We start from the raw sequence: 22,240 nt of genomic DNA on the forward strand, positions 1-22,240 counted from the left end.
TTAAATGTGTTTATTCATGGACTCAATAAAAATTTTACTGTGAAACACACATTAGAAATGTTTGCATTTAAAAATTCAGAGAGATCTACAACTCTAAAAGCTCAGAATCTAATGAAGAGCATACTCTCATGCTCAGAGTCCAAGTCAAGGTCCTTTGCTCAGCCCCAGACCATGAGCTCTGACTCTGACTTGGTTTCCCTAAATCCCCAAGCACACTGACCCACCTTCTCCATGAGGGGAATAATATGAACTGGGTGAGGGAATTCATTCTAATGCATCCCTCCAGATACAAGCACATCCAGGCTGGACTCTCTGTCCTATTTAAAGCCATGTACCTGCTGACCCTGCTCACCCTCCTGCTGTACCCTCAACTCTTATCTTCTCATGTTCTTCTTCTGATACTTGTCAGTGGTGGACATTTGCTATAGCTCCAGAGAAATCCCCCAGATAAGGACATGTTCCTTGTGGATAATAATCCATACAGAGGACCCAGATCTTCTTCTCACTCTTAGGGAGACCAAGTTCCTGTAACATGGCCATGTATGACACCACCACAACCCTTACCCCCCCCCCCATTACCTGGCATTGATGATCCCAAGGCTTCTTGTGACCTGGAAGACATCTTTTGTCTTGTAGGTCTGGCTAAATCTGCCATGGAATTAGTGAACATTACATGTGTGCCCATCTGTGGACCCAATGTGTTGAACCCTATGGCCAAGGCAATTCTCTCTCTGTCTCTGTCTGTGTCTCTGTCTCTGTCTCTCTATCTCTCTCCCTCTCTCTCTCTCTCTCTGTCTCTCTCTCTCTCTCTCTCTCTCTCTCTCTCACACACACACACACACACACACACACACACACACACACACACGCATACACATACACTAGGTTGTCATGTAGGACAACAGAATAGTGGTGTTGCCAGTCAATTGAGCTGAACATTTAAGTAAAGAATTTAAGTATAGAGAATTCGGGGGTAGAAATCTCTATACTTATAGAACAATACAGCTGATTGTTCTATAAGTATAGACTCTAGAACAATACAGCTGATACTAAGGCAGAGAAAAAGTACAACCTCACAAAGAACTGAGGGGGGGAATATTGGAGGAGGTACTCTGATTTTGAAGGTCTAAATAATAATGGCATGTGCTTTGGAATCTTTTTTTTTTTTTAGTTCTGCTTGTTTCCTAATAAGATTCAAAAGCAGTTTATGCCATCTAGAAATTTAATGCCCATATTTGCTGACTCCGGTGAACAACAGGATAATTGCCCTCATCATTTTCATTGCCTTGAATACCAAGTTCTCCATCCACAATCAATCAATCAAGCAAGCACTCAGTCAAATTCTACATTTAGCAAATATCTTTTTGGTATCTGACCCTGGCTCCTGTTGTCACCACTATTGTTACAACCAGCCTCCTCCTGTGTGTTGCAAGATGCACAGGACCTGGGATAACACACAGTCTTCAAAACAAATACCACATCAAGCTGCAGTGAGTGCAGCAAGAAACACACCCGCCCACAGCCTGCAGGGTACCAGCAGAGAGAGATAAGGGATTGATGTCAAAGCAAATAAACGAAACCAAATTCCGACATAATCCTGCAATGCAACAAGTACAGTTTTACGGTATCACTTAATGGCCAAACAAGAGACAGTCAGAAAACCTTAGAGGCTAATGCAGTTCCATTAGAGAGATGAGAAATCCCTGTGGTTTGAAATAGAATTAGATGAGAAAGACAGGGTAAGTCTTGGGAAATGGTCAACTTCCGGTAGATGACTGGGTGGAAGGAGATGGGTTGTTCCTACGGCACAGCACGGCACTGATGAGGAAGCAGAGACCAGGAAGGCTCTTGTGAGACATTAATGAACCAATCTGGTAAAGATCTCATCCTGAGCAGTTATGGGGAGGAGCCCAGGAATTTGGAAAACGTGGCCAAGGAATTTTACATTGTAGAAGATGGCCACATTGCAGGGGTTTTGACATGGGACAATCATATCTACCACAGTAACTAAAAGCTGTCTTCCTCCATGCCTGAGAGACATATGGAGACATCAAAAATGGTTCATTGTTTTCCATAATTAGTCCAGCAAGTCTCTATCCTATGTTTATGGGGAAGTAAGAAGTAAAACAATGTTTTAATTCAGCTTCAGTTCACTACGGTGGACTTCATAGACTGAATGTGGTTTAGGGGAGGGTTCAGAGACCAAAATATTAGTGAGCATGCAGACTAGACGTTATTCAGACTGCAGAAGAATGTTAGAATCAAAACTGAATCTTGGTATTGAGAACTGAACCAAAGGTATGACTGTCCGCAAAGTACCTTCTACATCCCAGTCTTTTTTTTTTTTATTTTGCTTTGCTAATAACAGAAGACATCACACCATCTGGGTAGCTCTCTGAAACCTCAGCAAAAAGGAACAAAACTCTTGGATATTTTTCATGTCATCAGTGATAGCCACCATATCTGACGTCATGCCGTGCTTCAGAATGGCAACTCCTGACTAAACAAGCCCCTATCCAGGTGAGGCTGGGATGAGGAACCTGCTTTGTTGATACTGATTCACATAGAGTCTGAATCTCACCAGTTATCAGCCTGGAAAAGAGTTCAGAGCATTTTTATGGAGAATAAGTCAATGTATGATGTCCCCAAGAACAAAACCCAGCATCCATGGTCATAGCACAAGCAAGGACTCGGTCCCCTAAAGAGCAGCTAGAAGGAAGGCAATAAGGGCTGGAATAAAGTAGTATTTACAGAATCTCTTAGAGACAAGGAAGAAAGCAAATGACTATTCTTGAGAGGCCTGATTAACCTACAAACAACAGAATGCCCCTGCTTCCTTAGGATAACACAAACCCAAACTTCTGTCCAAAATAAAATCTCCCCATCCAGCAATCTCCATTCCAAATAGTCCCCCCACCCCCAACCAGGATCCCACCACAAAAAGCAGGGGATCTTAGCTTGAGCTACTGACAGATTTTGGGTGGGTCTACTCCTGGAATTATATTTCCAAATGTTGATCTCACCCAACACTTAACTCCTCATTAGGGAACTGCTCCTTGATGACAGTGTCTTCCAGAGTCTCTACCATATAAAGTCATGTCTTCCCACTACACACACTGATAGGCCATGAGCTGTCCCTTCCAGGCACTTTCCCTATGTGTAGCAATGAGATTACTCGTCAGGCATGTAATTCCTGACTCCCACAAGATTGCTGATTCCCAGAGGAGCCTGGACATGTGAGTCCCCTGTGTTACCCCTGACACACACATTACCTTCATATGAATATTTAAATTTTTTTAACTGAACCAATTATCAAATAATTTTAATCTATAGATGATTCTGTATGAGCATGCTTTTCTATTTTATAGAATATCCTTTATAAAATCATTATCGGTTCCTGATGCCTTTAATCACAGCACTCTAGCGGCAGAGGGAGGCCAAACTCTGACCTCAAGGTTTAGCCTTAACTACCTGGTGAATTCCAAGAAATCCAGGGCTATATAGTGAGACCCTGTCAAATACATATACAAACAAGCAAATAAAATGTAGCCCTTTACCAGGGATCTGTGGTGTTTGCGGCTGGTGAGATGGGGACTATAGACAGACCTTCACAATACCAAGGAACTGCACAGCAGGAAGGGCAATGGATATTGTAATCCCCACCTAGAATCCATCCAAACATCTTATTTCCCATTAGTACAATCTGATTTTAGAAAAAAATTGAATAATTTTTTTTGCCTTCAAAGGAATACAAAATCGGTTTTGGATCCTTTATTTCATCTCCATTAGCTGACATTAAAATACTCCTGGTGTGAATTTTTCTATTAAAACCACACCCACAAACAACCTTCTAGTGAATTCCAAGCACTCGACCTTGTCAAAATCCCTCCCCAGCCATGTCTTACCAACCGTAATACAGTATGTGACAAGGGGATAAGTGGAAAACTATGAGCAAAATGGGGACAGAAGATGAGAGTCAGAGAAAGTGTTTGCTCGTAGCCAGAAAATGTCCAGATACTCTACCTTCTTCATACTGATGCAGATACAGAAAATAACAGCAATAATCACGAGTTATTACAATTATTTTTAAACTGTGATGAGTACTCCTTACATCATGTGTAAATTGTGTGTTCTAACCCTTATAGCTATTAGAAAATAGCTTCTCCACTTAACATGCCAGGAAACTGAGACATAAGGGGTTAATTATACTTAGGATTGCACCTTTCCACTAACATTAGAGATCTTCCCCACCTCTTTTTGTTTGTTTGTTTTTGAAACAATGTTTTCTACATAGTCCTAGCTGTCCTAGAACTAGTTCTGTAGACCAGGCTGGCCTCAAACTCATATACACGAGTCTCTGCCTCCCAAGTGATGGAATTAAAGACCTGTGCCAACACCACCTGACTCAAGAATCTGCACTTTTAAAAGTTAAAACACTCACAGCACCAAAAGTAAAAACAGCAAACAAACAAAACTAGACAGTGGTGTTACACACCTTTTAACCAGCACTCAGGAGATAGAGGCAGGTAGATCTCTGAGTTCTAGGGCAGTCTGGTCTACAAAGTCAGTTCCAGGACAGCCAGAGCTGTTACACAGGAAAACCCTGTCTCAAAAAACAAACAAACAAACAAACAAACAAACAAAAAACCACTCACAATTATGTTTGCAATTTTCTATGAACCATCATCCACCATAGTTAATAATAACTATGAAAAAATTCTAGTAAATTTTTTAAGTTATTATTAAAGTCAAGAAAAAAGTTTAAACTCCATGTGACAAAGGAAGACCCGGTTTCTACATTTAAGATATTGACAATGCTATCATAATGAGTCATATCAATTATAAACACATAATACATCTGATTTTTTTTAACCTAACAGGTTGGTCAAAAACAAAAAGTATGAAAATGAACTGCTTGCTGGTAGAAAGTAAATTGTTCCAAACCTGGGGGGGGGCAATTTTTTTTAGCAAAAATAGAAAGGTGCATGCCGTTTGACTATGCCCATTTTGTAGGATTTAGTCTATAGTTAATGTGAACACGTGTGTGTGTGTGTGTGTGTGTGTGTGTGTGTGTGTGTGTGTGTGTGTGTGTGTGTGTGTGTGTGTGATGTGCACACACATTTCTTGTGGAGTATGTATGTGATGCATACACCTGAGCATACAGGTGTACACACTCACGTGTTCGCATACAAAAGCCAGCGCAGGACAAGGTGTGTCTGCCTTTTTCCCTGCCTCAGCCTTGAGATCATCTCTCACTAAGCCAGAAGCTCTCCCTGTTGCCTGGACTGCCTTGTCTTTTGGGTCTTTCAGGATCTGTTAGTCTCCATTCCCCAGTGCTGCGGTAACAGGCGTGCGCAGCCGTACCCAGATTTTTTGGATGGTGCTGTGACTTCAAATTTAAGTCTACATGCTTGCAGAGTAAACCCTCTTATCTGATGACCCAGATCCCCAGTCCCTATATTGTCATAATACCAAAAGATAAGAAAGAACTTTGATGACCACTAACAGGTGCCTAATTAAATCATACTCCATCTATACCAAACAAACAAAATGAAAAAAAACAACAACAAAAAAAAAAAACTCAATGTGCTCCCACATAAGCAGACCTGTGAGATAGACTGTGAAGTGGGGAGAGCAAGGAACTGAGCAACGCACATATTATGCAACCATTTGCATAGAAAGACACAGAGACAGCATAGTGAATACAGCATTTGGTTAGGAGTGTGGAGTTACCGGTTTGTAAGTCAATGGACTGGTTCCTTGTGTAGGTGTTAATACAGAATAAAATATTTCCAGAAACACAAACATAAAACTGCCAAAAGTTGCCCCCCAACAGGATAGGCAAAAGGGAGATTTTCTAAATACACTCAACAATTCAATTTGAGTTCTTAATCATGTCAATGTATGACACATAAAAATGTTTAAATTTAATATATAGAACCACTTTCTCCAACAGCACAGCCGATGCTCACTTAGTCCCATATACCCTACAACAGGGCGACTGTTTTTCCTCAGAGGATAGTGCAATCTCTCTCTGTCAGGAATCCCCTTGTAAACTCTTCTCTGAAATTTATATATTGATGTCTTTTAGCAAAGGCTCTTCTTTCTGAGAAATCTTGACAGAGGGAGTCATTATGGAGTTAGGGAGAAATCTGGTGCTAGGGAAACTCCCAGGAATCTGCAAGGATGACACCAGTTAAGACTCCTAGCAATAGTGCAAAGGGCGCCTGAACTGTCCTCCTCCTGTAATCAGACTGATGAGCACCCTAATTGTCATCCTTGAACCTTCATCCAGTAGCTGATGGAAGCAGATGCAGAGATCAACAGCTAAGCACTGGGCCCAGCTCCTGGAATCCAGCAGAAGAGAGGGAGGAGGGATTATATGAGCAAAGGGGTCAAGATCCTGATGAGGAAACCCACAGAGACAGCTGACCCAAGCTGGTGGGAGATCACTGACTCTGGACTGATAGCTGGAAACCTGCATAGATCTGAACTAGGACCTCCGAATGTGGGTGACAGTTTTGTGGCTTGGGCAGGCTGTGGGGCCACTGACGGTGGGACCAGTATCTATCCCTGGTGCATGAACTGACGTTTTGGAGCCTATGGAAGGATACCTTGCTCCGCCTTAACACAGGAGGAAGGGGTGGGGGTTGGTCCTGCCTCAACTTGATATGCCAGAATTTGTTGACTCTCCATAGTAGGCCTTACCCCTACTAAGGAGTGGATATGGGGGTTGGGTGGGAGGACGGTTGGGGGAGAGTGGGAGGAGGGGAGGGAGGGGGAACTGTGATTGGTATGTAAAATGAAAAAAAAACTTTAAAATAAATAAAAAATTAAAAAGGAAACCTGTAATGCCAAAACAATTAAAAAATAAAATAAAATTCTTCTTTCCTAAAATACCAGAATTTACTGAATAACAATGAATACACGAGCAGCATCAGTTTCGGCATTTTAATTTATCAAATGTTGCTGTTTCCACATGGCAGATAAGGTTGTTGGAAATCACAAGTTCTGCTATTCCAAACTTAACTATAAATGTCAATTCAAATCACACATCACACTTCACCCAATAATGCACACGAGTGAGCACACACATGAATTCGTGCACACACACACACACACACACACACACACACACACACACAGAGAGAGAGAGGTGGGGCAGAGAGACAAAGAAAGAACGGAGAGAAAGATGCAGAATGACTACAGTGGGGGAAAAGAGGCTGCAGGAGTCAGAGAGACCCTACAGCAAGAGCTGGCTGGACTACCAGAGCTTTCCGTTCTGACTTACAAACACCCATGTTATCCACATTCTTTCCAAAATTACCTTTCAAAACATTTGTATAATAATTGGAGTGAGTTATTTTTAAGACAATATTTGGAACATTTAATACAATTATTTTTTGGAAAATGGCATTTGAATATAAAATAAGTGAGATTCTTGAGTCTGTTTTTTGAATAAAAAGATCGTGTTTATTCAGTGCAGATATGGGTCTGTTACATTTGCTTGAGGGAAGCAAAACGTTCCCTAAGACAGTTAGGAAGATAAGGCAGTCGCAATGGTCTTTTCTAAAAGGAAAAACAAGCAGGGGAAGCTGCAGAGAGGAGAAAATTAAAGAGAGGAAAGGGGAAATATTAACGAGAAATGAAACAGAGTAGCGGCAAGAATTTTCCCCGGTAATCATCACAAAATCAAAGCCAAAGTTGCCAAATTTGGCAAGAGGCAAATAATCTCCATATGGTGAAGAGTGCTCAGGACTCCTAGCCCAGCCCACTGCAGCCACTGTCACCTGTCCTTTGCGGTTCCCACACCAGCTGCTACTGTCTTCAAAACCACTGATGCTTCCGAGGCACTCACGCATCTCAGTTCAGCTGAGACACAAACATCTTTAACTCCCCAGTAGTTAGCCGGAATGAGGTGATCCAGTTGATCAAGACTTTTACCTCAAGAACTGATCAGTAATAAAGGGATAACAGACATGTAAACAGCAGAAGATATTGTATTTTGCACTTTCAGTCAATACTGGCTCTTCAAGATTCAGAGTTTCTATTTTCATAATATCCCAAGGTAAGGAGTCCTGTATTTTCTTCTCCTTTTTCTCAAGTAGGGAAGCCCACAGTGTGACCCCCATGTCTGCCTATGAAAATATTTCCATGTGAGAGAACTTGGCTTCCAGAGGAGGTTACCCCTACCTGTGTGTCTTCAAAGGGTCTAGATAAAGAGAACATGTCTTCTAGGCCACCCAGAAACCCCTGAACAACAGGAGTAGCTGCCTGAATGTGCCTCGAAACCTGAGGTTATTGGTGATGAGGATAAATGGGTGAACTGTCATACACAAATAAAGTATAATTTGCCAGGGCCAATACCATATGTTATCTGAGGAGATGATGACTGTGGCATCAATGACCATGGACACAAATGACAATGCATAAAGAATCAGGAAGGAGATGAGTGACTTCAGAGCTCTGCTGTGGGCCTGGGCACTGGGATCCTGCAAGCTGTGAGCATTGCTCTGCATTCTCTGGGTATGTCTCCTGAGAGAATTAATCAATAGCAAAATTGAGATCAGAAAGAGAGAGCAAGGAATTGACATGGTGACGAGTTTCAGAGGCATAAAATAGTCTATTTCCAGCCTTCTATTCCACTCCTTAAAGGTTGTGTTCCCAGAAATTTTTCTTCTTAAGAATGCCTGATATACAGTGTAGTTGCCCCAAAAGAAGAGCAGAGTTACGATGAAGGACACCAAGACAGAGCCCAGCAGGAGCCGGGGCACCAATGCCGGGAGCCTCCACTTCAACCATAGGAAGACAGGATGGGAAAAGTTAGCAATCTTGGTGCAGAAGAGGACACTGAGCCAGGTGCCAAACCAGAAAGTGGCTGAGTTCAAGAAGTCCCAGTGCAGACCAATGATCTGCCGGGCAAAACCCCTGGAGTACTCAACCAGGTAGAGGAAGTAGTAGAAACTGTTCACCAGCCCAACACACTGCTGGCAGAGTCGGGAGGCGCCCAAGCTAAAGAGGATCATGTCCAAGGGGAGCAGCCTACCTCGCCGTAGCCATTCCATGCTCAGCACCAGCAAAATGAAGCCATTGGCCAGGATCCCCAGGAAACAAAGCAGGACAAAGATCAACATGAAGAAAACTGTCAGTGCCGGTAGCATTTCAGCTCCTCCTCCAGTCACCACCAATTGCCTTGGTTCCTGGCCTCCTCCCTGCCCCTACCTACAGTCCTTCACACTGCCTTCTGGAGAAGTGAGATGAATGGTTGGGTTCTGCATCTGAACAAGAACTTCACTGGGAAAGATGTTCAGGCAATAGATAAAAGGTGTGCTCTTGACTCAGATATGATGCAAATATCCCCTGGGCTTGGGTACCATGGAGCACCAGCTGCTCATGATTTGCCTTCTCTGATTTTGCCTAAATGCTACCATGCTTAGAATAGCACCAGTGGAGAGGGGTTTTAGTCTTGGTAAGTAAGTTCCATCCTTCTTATCCCATCAATTGACTATATGCCCACTCATCTTCCTATTAGGTGTAGACAGACAGACAGACAGACAGACAGACAGACAGACAGACAGACATAAATAGATGCATGGATACCTAGTACATGGAAATATCTAGGAAAAATTGCAACAGTAAAGAAGTCAGTCTGAGCTGAGTTTCCCTGGCATACATCTACCCTCACTCATCAAAGTCAATACCTAAGTCTACCTTTCTACCCAAATCTACTTAAATCCCCAATGGCACCTATGGTTTAAGGAATTTTTAACTATCTAAACTGCTCTCTTTTCCAGTGAGAGAATATATTTCCTTGTGGTTGTAGGGCCGAGTGCATTTGTTTCCTTCTGGATATTGGTTAGAATGCACTTAGGTCCTACAAAGATTGAGACAGAGACTGTCCTCAATCTTGGCCAAGTGAGATATTTAAATATGGCCACTGACTTCATTAGACCAGCAGGGTGCGGTATATGAGCAAGACATGAACAACACAATTCTAGAATTTCAACCTATCTCATTTGCCTGTATTATTGACTAGAAACACACAGCTCTGTTACAGGATATATAGCTTGCTGGCCTCCTTTGCCCAGAATCAAGACAGGACTCTTATCAACTGGGAAAGTGAGGAATCCATAAAGCTCCAAAAGTCAGAGTTGGTGTTCATGAAGGCCACCTTAGATTTGTCTACCACAATGAGATACCACAGCTCAGAAGGCACAAATGAGCCTTTCTGCTAGCACCAACATTAGAGAGACTCACTACCAGACCACATTGAAAAGTGAAACTGCTTTCATTAGAGAGATTCTCTACCAGACTACAATGAAAAATGAAACTACTTTAACATACCTATCATCTCAGAGAGTTCTATTTTTCAATTACTTTTATGAGTCTTTCAGCAAATCACAAGTATGTACTTTGGTATGACCAGCTGTGTCACATGGATGAACATTCAGCCTCCAGGACCGTTTAGTACGGCTGGAATTTTGTACTTCATGACCAGCATCTTGCTGTTCATTCCCTTATCCTAGACCCCTGACGACATCACTGTACTTGACTTCTGCAAACTTGGCTATTTTAGCTTCCACATGTGAAGTCTTCCAGTGTCTGTCTTTCTATGTCTAGAGTTCTTTGCTTAGTTTAATGTCTTCTAGAGCATAATGTTCATTTGTGTTGTTTCAAGTAACAGTATTTCTTTTTTTATTAAGAGAATTTTATTTACCTATATATGTTCTTGAAGAAAACAATTCACATGTAAAAATTAGACATCTGATTGGAGATTCAGTCATACTTTTTTTATACAGCAGATGTAATTCTTCAGTTCAATGGGATTTCCATGTGATTATGGCCACAAAATTGGCACTCTATATTTAAAAAAAAAAAAAAAAAACAGAGACAAACAGAATATGAAGATTTAGGCCCAGGCTGCACTGCCTTTCATAAAAGATCTTAGAAGTGTCTGCTGTGAACTTACCAAAATAAAGCCAGAGATCAGAGGTCACAGATAGTGGCTTGAAAGATAAATCTCTTTTCTAAGAGCTACTGGTTTTACAGAAAAATATTACAAATCAAATTAATGCTATCTGAGGCGTTTGTTCCAAAATCGCATGTGGTGCATTGGTTCATACCAACCCCTTAGGGCACAGTACCTGGTGGAGACTACATTTCTGGTCCAGTGCACTGTGACCATCTCCTCCAGCTCAGGGCGATACGATGCTCAGCCTGGGAACTGACCAGAAGTCACAAAATCCTACATTGTCAGCCATTTGGTACACTTAGAATTTGTTCCTAGTTTGAGATTCAGAAAAACTGCTAAGGGAACATGACGTTGTTTGTATTTCTTCCTGATGGAAGGAAATTTGTAGAAATCTGTAAACGTAAAACAGATTTCTTTTTTTAATTTTAAAAGAATAGACTTTAATAAAAATAATAATGACTTTATGTTTCCTAAAAGTAAGGAATTAAGGTATGCGGTGCTACTCTTATTGAAATCCCATATGGCCTTGTTGGAAAAATTAAGATGCTATCCCAGAATTCATACAAACAGCAAAAATAATTTTGAAAAGAATAAAGTTGTAGGGTAGAACACACACTTTCCAATTCAAAAATGTCTACATAGATAGACCAATGAAGACTGTGTGGCTTACCATAGAGATAAAAAATATAAATCAGTGGTAGAGAATTTAGAGTCTAGAGTCAATTACTTTTTAAGTAAGTGCACCAAACTAATTTAATATGAAAATAGTCTTTTTTCTTTACTTAGATTTTTTTCCTTTTTTAAATTTAAATTAGAAACAAGCTTTTTTATTTTATTAGTTCAAATTAGGAACAAGCTTGCTTCAGATGTCAGTCCCTTCTCCCTCTCCCTCCCCTCCCCCCCTCACATCTCACCTGCCCCCATCCCCCCTCCACTCCCCAGGCAGGGTAAGGCCCTCAAAAGGGGCTCCCCAAAGTCTACCACAAAAAGATTTCTTTTTAATAGAAAGAAATAGCTGATTTTTTTTTTCATAGCTGGAAGTTTTACTCAGAGGTGGTTCGAATTTTAATTTTGGGTTTTGAGATGGGGTCTAACTATGGAAACCAGGGGTCCAAACTTGTCTGAAATTCTCCACGTAGAATCCTCCAGATTGTCCTAGGACTCACTGCAATTCTCCTGCCTCAGCTCGCTGAGTGCAAAATACCACGCCTGGCTTCAGATTGCCATGTTTTCCTGAAAGTCTGGAGGCTAAGTAGCGTTTGCTAAGTGGAGATGTTCCAAGGTGCTGCTCCACTTAGCCCTTCATGATATGTAGAAAAGTGAAGAGATCTTACATGCTACAGACAGCCATTCTCACCTCGGTTTCTTTCTTCACTCAGTGACTGGTTGAAATGAATTCATGACATATATTTGTCATGGGAACCTGTGCAGGCGCATGGACGCTTTACTAGAGAGGCAAGGTCTTGAGCAGGGGTCATGATTCTGGACTCCATTTCCTGTGCGAGTGGGAATGTGTATACCGGTTCCTCCCAGCCACGCTTGTGCCATGATGCATTTCATATGTCTTCTCTCGTCTGAAGATCTTTATAAGCAGTAATTGCCCTGTTCAGTCACTGCTCCAGGTCAGAGTTGGTTGGAACAGAATTCGTATGTATTGGCCTCTGAATCAGCTCATTCCAGAAACTGAACCCCAACAGCTACTGATTCCAGAATCCTGGAGAGAAACATGTCACTTCTGGCCTTACAGAAATTTACAAATGCCTGGTATTCTTTGAGTTTATTCATGACCTCCTTGAGGGCTGGATAGCCTCCTTCATACCTCCGGAGGTGGACGGTATGATCCTGCTCGCCATACCACATGTTCCATGTCCCCACCAAGGTACAAAAGTACAGCTATCTTCTTGGATCTGTGGTATCACTTCTTGACAAATTTTGTTCCCTGTCCGGGCATTCTGGCTTAACGTTGTGAAACTGTAACTTGTTCAGACTGCTTGCCTCCTTTTTTGGCTAGGAGGTTAGAGCTGATCTTTTCTTGGATCAGCCTTTCTCACCGATAAGGACTTGAGCCAGCCATCTTCTCCACCTCTGACTTGAAGATATCACTCTCTGGAACCCGAGCAGGAAGCTGCCAGGGTCAGTTAGCTACAGCAGACCTCCTGGAGCAAGCAGCCCTTGTGCCTACTGTCTTGCTCTGCCTGGGGGCCACTGACTACGATACTGCCCAGCATTTCATTTTAAGGCTGAATAATATTCTATATCGGTCATATATCATGTTTTCTTTACCCATTTATTTACTAGTACTTTCTTATTCATCTCCATGTCTTGGCATGGATATTCACTACTCTGGTTTAGATATGTTTGGACCACACCAAACCTCACGATGAACCTTGGTTCCAATATGGCCAGTTAAAAGGTGTTTCAAATTTTCAGAGGTGGGTGGTTCATTAAGAGAGATTAAGTCTTTTTCTCATTTGTGTTCTCACTCTTGTAGGACAGGATTACTTATCCCGAGAATCTGAGAAGTGATGGTGGTGCCTCCCTAGTCTCTGGATGTGGGATTCTCCTCTGCTTACCTTCCTTTACCAGAAGTTAAGCAAAGAGCAGTGCTGTACCCTGAGCTTCTAAACCTTGATTCAGAATAACCACTCTCTTTAGAAATCACCCAGCATAAAGGCTTTTGTTAAAGTGACAGAAAATGGGCTAAGACATAACGTAAACCCAGGCACAGACTGTTAAATAATAAAATAGTCTGTTCTTCCTTCCTTCTTTCCTTCTTTCCTTCTTTCCTTCTTTCCTTCTTTCCTTCCTTCCTTCCTTCCTTCCTTCCTTCCTTCCTTCCTTCCTTCCTTCCTTTTTCTTTCTTTCTTTGTTTCTTTCTGTGTCTTTCTTTTTTTCTAAACATCCATATTATTTACCAAACTGGTTGTGCCAATTCACATTCCACCCAGCAAATCCAGCGACTTGTTTTCTCTGCCTCCTCCCAACATTTATCTCTTTCTGGTAACCACTAACAGGTGTGAGGTAATGCCTCTTCGTGGTTTGGATTTGCATTTCTCTAAAGCTGATGACTCTGAGCACATTTTCTCGCCATTTCTTGTCTGTTTGCGTGCCGCTTTTAAAGACGATCATCTATCTCCTCAGGTCCTTTGCTCACATTTAAATCAGGTTGCAATTTTCTTCTTTCTCAGTGAAGAAACCATTCTTTCCACACTGCACCTGAGTCAAAGTTGTCTGTGTGTGTGTAAGCTGGCATCTGAGCTCTCTGCTGTGTCTCATGGCTCTGGTTTTATTCAAGTGTTGTGTTGTTTGCATTCTTTTGGGCTAGTTACGGGGAAATTATTGTGTTCCTTCTGTTCTGTATTTCTTTGACTTTCCGTGTCCCGTGTAACCTTGCGTTGATGCTTGTACACCTGAAAAGCATTATCTTTTCCACTCAGCTGACTATTTCCCTTGCTGTCCATAGGCTTTTTAGGTCTGATCTAACCCTCGTTCTCTATTTTGATGGCCTGTCTGTGCCTGCTTTCTGTGTGGTATCCTAAAGCTCAGCACCCATATCAATCAATGTCAGGGAGTTTTCAAATGTCTTCACTTATTATAGCTTTATGATGTAAGAGTTAAACATAAGTGGTTAACCTATTTGAAGTCATTTTTGGTGTTGTGTCTGGCTTCATTCTTCATTCTTCTCCCAGTTCCCCCACTACCCCTTCCCCAGCATTCATTGAGGAAGCCATCTTTGCCCCACTGTGTATTCCCGGCAGTCTACTCAAAACTCAGTTGACCATTCATGTAAGAACTTGTATCTGAGCTCTCTGCTGTGTCTCGTTGTCTATATGTCTGGCTTTACTCCAGCACCATATCATATGCATTCTTTTGGGATGGTTACTGGAAATGTATTGCGTTCTCTTAGTTTCCTTGGTTTCCTTTTATGTTCATATAATCTTGGGTGTGATTTCTGCATACTCAAAGAAGCAATTACCTTTCCCGGATTCTACAAACTTGGGTTTCTAAGGAGCCACAAAACAAAAATGAGAATTGAAAAGCCAAGCTAGACATAGTGGCTAATTCCTGTAATCTCACTTGGGAGGTAGAGGCATGAGGAGCAGGGGTCCCCAATCACCCACAGCTACATAGTGAGGTCAAAGTCAGCTTGAGCTACAGGAGACCCCGTGTCAAAAACAAAAGCAAAAGTTTTAAAGTGCATGTCAGTATGAAATCACTGACTAGGGCTAGATGGGACGTTGCCCTCTAGTTATAGGGAGGACAATGGTGGCTCCAGCTCCAGGAGATGTCGTGGTCCTGGCCTTGAGGCAGAGGGACCACAGGACTCTGGGCAGCTCCACCAGCTGAGAGCGGGGTTGGTGCAAACTGCAGGTAACCTCAGTGGAAAGAGCTCCAGGTGTCTCTGATAGTGAAAGGCTACTCAAATAGGCAGTGAAGGCCAGCAGGGGCCTCCTGCTCCACTTTCCACTGGGGGGCCACTGAAGCTGAATCTCTCTCCTGCCTCAAGCTGTGAGGATTGCTGGCAAGGGTCGCACAACTTAAATGCTCCCCATCATTTTCTGTGTAGCCATCCCAGCTTTTGTGTTCTGCGGCATAGCAGCTTGCCATATTCTGGAGCTCTCCGAGAACAACTTTTCTCAGGAAGAAGTTATTATTGCTTTGTGGGAAGACTTGAATTATGACCCTTAATCTGCCATCTTGTTCCAAAAACTATTTTCAGAGCGAGAACATATTCAAGTTAATCTATATGAAGAGATTTTCTGTTTAGTACTTCCAGTGTGTTCTGATTTGCCTATAGCTGTTTTTAAAAATGTTCACATATTCTGTTAGAATATATGATTTTTATCATAAAAGAGTCACGTGAGAAAATTAGTCCAACTAATAATGTGAAAACTGTTCTCCCCACAGCATGCGTGCATCAAGGTATTCCTATGAAATGATCCCTTGCCTTCCCGTGGGGACCAATATTCAAGATGCACCAGCCCCTTTACATAATGGAATAGAGGTTGCTTATCACTCCTGCACATCTGTATGTTCTAAGACTCTAGATTGCTCGTAACGCCTAATTCAATGTAAATACTGTGTAAGCAAAGCACTGTTTTTTCCCTTTTTAATTTACTCTTCTCATATTACATTACATCCCAGTCACAGTCCCCTCCCTCCACTCTTCCCAGGCCCCCACTACCACCCCTCTTCCCCAGGTCCACTCCTCCTCCATTCTCATTCCGAAAAGAACAAGCCTAGCAAGGATATTTTTAGGTAATAATGACAAGAAAACAAAGTCTTTACATGTTCATCACAGCCATAGTTTTTGTTGTTTTCCAGTTGCTATTGGTTGAATCCATCAATCTACAACTTGGACACAGAGGCCCTATACCGCTGTGTGAAAATTAGTAATCTACAATAAAAAGAGCAATTCCACTGAGATCATCTGTGTGAGCCTTCTTATTGCTGTCATGGTTCTTACATGGTTCTCCATGTATTTCTTTGTCTGCTAAATAAAATGTTTATAGACGTTTGTTTATTGTGATTCGGAGGATTCATCCTAGAACCACTCAAGCACTAGACTGTATTCCTAACACTCAACACACATTTGTAAGCACTTTTCTTTGTTGCCACTGAAGCTATTGCAGCATGTAAGAGATAATAAGCAAGCTGGTGAGCAAGGTGTTTTCAAATATTTATTAGTTCTTCAAAGAAAATGAAAGAAGATTCCTGGAGATTGCTGGACAGTGCGAGTTGCTCCTTTGTACTTACAGGAGACAGAAAGTTAGAAGCAATGGTCTCGAGATGACATGTGCGAGCTGAGAGGCCCAAGAGAGCATAGCCTTGCCCTTTACCAGTCTTCATTTTTGCAATGTGTAATTGTAACTGTATTCATGCTCCCTTGCCATTATTTTAAACTTGATCCTAAGGAAGAATACAAGCCAAAGCAGGGTGCATAGCTTTTTTTTTTCATCCCGATCATGTAGATTATCAGAAGATCACATCAAGTAATACAGCAGCCTTGAACCATACCAATACAGGAATCCTAGATAAAGCATAGCAGCAGTTTCAACCCCCCCCCACACACACACACTCTGAGACAGACTGATGCTGAGAATGAGAGGGGTGGCAAGAAGCTACTGAAACTAGTATAAGAATCTGACTTTGTCCATACCGAGCCTGGAAAACCATTAATATAGCCTTCTCCTTCCTGGGTTTCTTTCCGAGACCTGAAGATTTCCTACTGGACCTTTCTACACTTGGATATCCAGTTTCCCTGGCACAATTTGTTGAGGAATGCATCATGACCCTATTGGGTATCCTTGGATATATGGGATGGGAAAAAAACCACATCAATCATTAATCCAGAAAATGCACTACAGGGTTGCCGGCAGGCCAATCTTACATTCAGTTTAGTTAACTATATATGTGTAAACTTATGCCTGTGATTTCTAAAATTGAGCCCAACAGCTTGTGTCTTACATATGTCTTAGCATGGATTTTTATTGCTGTGATAAACGTGACCAAAAGCAAGTTGGGGAGAAAATGGTTTTATTTGCCTTATAGGTCACACACCACCACTGAGGGAAGTGAGGGCAAAAACTCAAGGCCGAAGCAGAAACCATGGAGGAGATGCTGCTCTCTGGCTTGTTCCGTCTGCTTTCTTATACAACTCATGACCACTTGCCCAGGGATGGCAGTACTCGGTATGGGAGAGGCACACCCACGTCAATCATTAATCAAGGAACTGCACTGCAGACTGGCAGGAAGGCCCATCTTATGGGCTCATTTTCCAGGTTGAGATCCCCTCTTCCCAAATGATACAAGTTTTGTCGGTTTGTATCAGGTTGACAAAACTAACCATCATCGCTTCTGCATCCTTCTGACAGAATAAAGACCCCAAATCTGGTATGGCTCCCAAGTGAAGACAGAACGCAGTGAGCTTTGTCGATATCATGATGGACATTCCTGATCCCTACAAATTTTTGAGGTGAAAAGAAAGAATTCTTTGTCTTTCTCCACAAACCAGCACAGTTTCATCAATTATTTACTCTTCACAAAATCTAGGGGTTTGGTTTTGTTTTTGTTGTTGGTTGGTTGGTTTTTGTTTGTTTGTTTGTTTGTTTGCATCTACTTTAAAGATCTGGAAACACTAAAGTGGAGGAAATTTCGGGTTACTGAGTATTTGCTCCTCATAAAAATGTAAATGTTTAGCACCATGCTAACTAAAAAGCAGCATCAAAAGATTTGTTGGTCCTGGAAAGGAATTTGGATATTATTCTAGTATAATTGAAGTTCATTTGAGGGTTTAAAATAAGGGGTAATGGGATCAAATCAATCTGTTTAAGTGGATCCCCTGGACAGCTGTATAAATAATAGATCCAGGGCAGGTTAGGGTGGGAGAAAACAGTTAGAGGGTATTACCCTGCACTGCATGCAGATCAGAGCCTCTCCTCAGATAGAAACCCAAGAGAAGGAAAGCAATAAGTGAAGAGGCCTAATTTAACATCAGTGCAGCCATGACAGGCTGCAAACTATCAATACTGGAACTAGGCCTCAGCTTTATAATAAACAGAAAAAGCTACAAACCGTACCCTGCAAATTGAGACAAACAAACATTAGATACTCTGGAACACTAACAATAGCTTACTTAACATGTGTATACATGTGTATAAGCTGCCAATTTCCTTCAGCAATACCTACACCAATCACCGTTTGACAAGACTTCTATTACCCCACTCCTGCCCAATCAGGAGTTCAACCCCCATATGAATCCGGAATTCCTCTCACCTCCGTCCTTTACCCCTAAAAAACCCTGCCATAGCTGAGCTCAATGCTCTCCCTGATCCAACCACAGTGTTGGAACGGACGGAGAGTCCGAGCTCGAGCTTGCAATAAAGGCTCTTTGCTTTTGCATCTGAACTCAGACTCCTGGTGGTCTCTGGGGTGCTCATGACCCAGGCATAACAATAAGATGCTGATATATTATGAATGTAGACCTAATATAATTGGTCTGATGAACAGAAAAAAAAAAAAAAAAAACATCTAGCACCAATTCTAAAGCTTCAACTTTATCACTGGAGAGACTTTCCCAGAGTCACTTGCTGAGATGAGGTGGAATGGAAGAACATGTCTGTGGGTGGAAATCTGTTTTGGTCCTGTAGTGCTTGAGATGCCTGCTAGATATCTAAGATGAGACATGAGCTAGACAATTGAAATGTAAGTCTGGATCTCAGTGAGCAGCAAATGCTGGAGTAACAGGTTTGGAGACTCAACACTTACATGGTATTTAAAGCTATTAAAGTGGATGAGATCATCTGGGGAAAAAGAATCTTGGTGGAGACTGTAAAGGGGGCTGGAGTAGGCATTTTGCCTTCTGCTTTTAGAGGTTGAAAGCCCAAGGATCCATCTAATATCAGAGAGATTCCTCCAAAGGAAAGAGGAAACAGAAAGATGGGTGTGGTAGCATCAGAAAGGAAACCATGCCTAAGAGGTTCTATGCTAGAGTCCCAAAGTAACCTGCAACCAGAGGTTATTGGCCATGCTCTCTGGGATGATATCTCCATGTGGTTAACATGTTCTAAGATTTGAGTTGCTCTCAGCTTCTGTGCTGGCTAATCATGCATCAATTTAACACACAAACTACAGCTATTGGAAAGCAGGGAACCTCCATTGAATAAAATGCTACCGTAATATCTGACCATAAGACATTTTCTTAATTAGATTGATAGAGGAGGGCCCAGACTATGGTGGATGGTGCAATCCCCTGGGCTAGTGGGCCTGGGTTCGATAAGAAAGCAGACTGAGCAAGCCATGGGAGCAAATCGGTAAGCTGCTCCTCTATAGTCTCTGTGTCAGCTCCTGACACCAGGTTCCTTCCCTGTCTAAGTTCCTGCTCTAACTTCCCTAGATGATGAACAGCAATATGGAAGTGTAAACAAAATAAACCCTTTCCTCCCCAGATTGCAAGGGAAACTCTAACAAGACAGCTTCCATATCAGTCAAATACAATAGAACCATCGGTGTTGAGACTAGCATCTTCTCAGAGTTTTAGCCACTGACTGTTTCGCCAAAAAGGCCTGCTTATTATCCATCCATTCAACAAAATCAACCCACCACATGTCTCTCAGACAGGAGACCGGGCATGCTGGTATAAGGACTAAGATAGTCCCTTGGGAGAGAAAAACAAGCAGACGGTGTAACAAATGATAAAAATAATAATCACAAATTTATACTTGCGAAAGCTATGCCTCCTTCTGCACTCAATGAGTTTCAAAAATGGTGCTAACCAAGTGGTGGTGATGCAGGCCTTTAATCCCAGCACTCAAGAGGCAGAGGCAGGTGGATCTCTGTGAGTTCGAGACCAGCCTGGTCTACAAAAGCTAGTTCCAGGACAGCCTCCAAAGCCACAGAGAAACCCTGTCTCAAAAAACCAAAAAACAAACAAAACAGAAAGCAGTGCTAAGATGGCTTCAAAAACTCAAAATGAATCATGGCTCTAAACGTGAGAACTATAGCTATGAAGTTCTTAAAAGAAACCATAAGAGTATATCTTCCTGATCTGGATGGAACAAAGCATTCTTGGGTCTAACTCTGGAGTATAAATGTCTAAAGAGGAAAATAAATTGGACTTAATCAAAACTAAAAGTGTTTTGCCATCATAACCTGAAAAACAGCTACAGAATGAGAGAAATTTTATAAAAGGAATTTATATCCAAAAATGTAAAGAGGTTTGAAAATTCAACAATAGGAAAAAAAGTAGTCTTATTAAAGGTGGGAGGAAGAGGAGGAGGAAGAGAAGAGTAGATGGGGTGGAAAACCACCAAGGATGGGAGGAGGAACCAGAATCTATCATGAGTGTTTGTTGAAGAATACGCTCATTAAAAGATCTGAATAGAAATTTCGCCACAGAAGACACAGAAAATGGTCAGTGAACACAGCAGTCAGCAGGGGGTGCTTTCATTGTTACAAACGAGGCATTCATTGTTAACTGTAGCTCATATTTGATCATGTTTCTCAAGTCTACACTTAGCAGTTAAGCCTGCAGCATTCCAAACTCTTCATGCCTTCACAGGACCACATTTGTAGGAACAGAGAGCATTAATTTTTCAAAAAGATCATTATCAGGTTGACTTTTTCAGCAGATATCCAAATCTCCCAGCTCTGAACTCTCAGCATCTCACTTTGCTCTCTGCCAACCCCCTCCCAACTCCATATGGATTCAAGGATGCCCCTTACAGATAGACCATCTAAGCATACCAGATCTCTTATCTTTTTGGTTGTGAGCCGAGCCTTTAATGACTGAGCTATCCCTCCAGCCCAACATACCAGAACTCAACCAGAATGCTATCACAGTACCCCATCATCATTCAGGGGTAGCTATAATATAGACTGCTATATTATATATATTTTAAGCCAGGTCAAAGGTACTCTGTCAGTAATGCATATTTGACCCGAGTAATTTATGCACTGAAAGGCAGAGGTGTTTTGTTTTCTAGTAGCTAAAAATAGGAAGCCAGAAAGTCATACTCAATCTAGCCTGGAGTGAATCATACATCCAACAGTGGGCTATCTATAATGGCCCTGTGGCAAGGGTCTGGTTGTTTCTAAGTCCTGAGTACAATTCCCTGACAAGGCTTCATCTCACTTGGTAGTGGGAAGCCATCAAAGCAGAGACTCACATTGTAACAAAGGGTTTTAAGAATAAGGGACTGCTAAGTTCTTAACCCTAAACACAACATCTATTCCACCAGCTCCAAGGCCCAAAGAACATCATGAAGGAGGGTAAGGAAAGACTGTAGAGCCAGAGGATGGGGAGGAGTTCTACAAAATGTTAGCCTCAAAATATGATACAGCCATTCTGATCATGAGCACACACGAACTATGACCATATGCACAAAGTGTAAAACCAGAGCGGGGCAGGAATAGGGAGGGAAGAAGGAGTCAACAGCAGTGGGAGGGTCATAAAAGGGTACATTATAAACAAGCAAGGAATGTCCAAAATCGTACACCAATTTAAAAATAAGATCTTTATCTTATTATCTGAAGAAATCAATTCTTAGTCATCAGTGAGTCAGGAAGAGGACTTCAAGACTCAGATTAGAATCAAAATCAAGCCCAGGAAGATGAGCAGTGTTTCTGGTCAGGCAGAACACAAAGTACTGGCCTACAGAAATATGAGTTAATAAGTGGGTGCTGCTCAAACCATGGAGCTTGTCATCTATGTTGTAGCTCGAGAGAATAAATGCCATCTCTTTAGCAAGTTCTCTGAAGCCTACAGTG

The 22,240-nt window shown here is 41.9% G+C and overlaps 1 protein-coding gene and 1 pseudogene across 1 annotated transcript; both read right to left on the reverse strand.

The window, feature by feature from the left end:
* Window positions 1-8,234: 8,234 nt before the first annotated feature.
* On the reverse strand, window positions 8,235-9,161 carry Tas2r41 (taste 2 receptor member 41). Its single transcript, XM_027389717.2, has one exon. It carries the CDS (start codon window positions 9,159-9,161, stop codon window positions 8,235-8,237), a length of 927 nt encoding a protein of 308 aa, XP_027245518.1.
* Window positions 9,162-12,369: 3,208 nt separating this feature from the next.
* On the reverse strand, window positions 12,370-14,433 carry LOC113832611 (annotated as a pseudogene).
* Between the last annotated feature and the right edge of the window lie 7,807 nt (window positions 14,434-22,240).

This window comes from Cricetulus griseus (assembly GCF_003668045.3).
Source record: "Cricetulus griseus strain 17A/GY chromosome 1 unlocalized genomic scaffold, alternate assembly CriGri-PICRH-1.0 chr1_0, whole genome shotgun sequence".
NCBI classification, from domain to species: Eukaryota; Metazoa; Chordata; class Mammalia; order Rodentia; family Cricetidae; genus Cricetulus; species Cricetulus griseus.

Coding starts and splice junctions, on each gene's coding strand:
- Tas2r41 (XM_027389717.2), bottom strand. CDS start 9,161: ATGCTACCGGCACTGACAGTTTTCTTCATGTTGATCTTTGTCCTGCTT.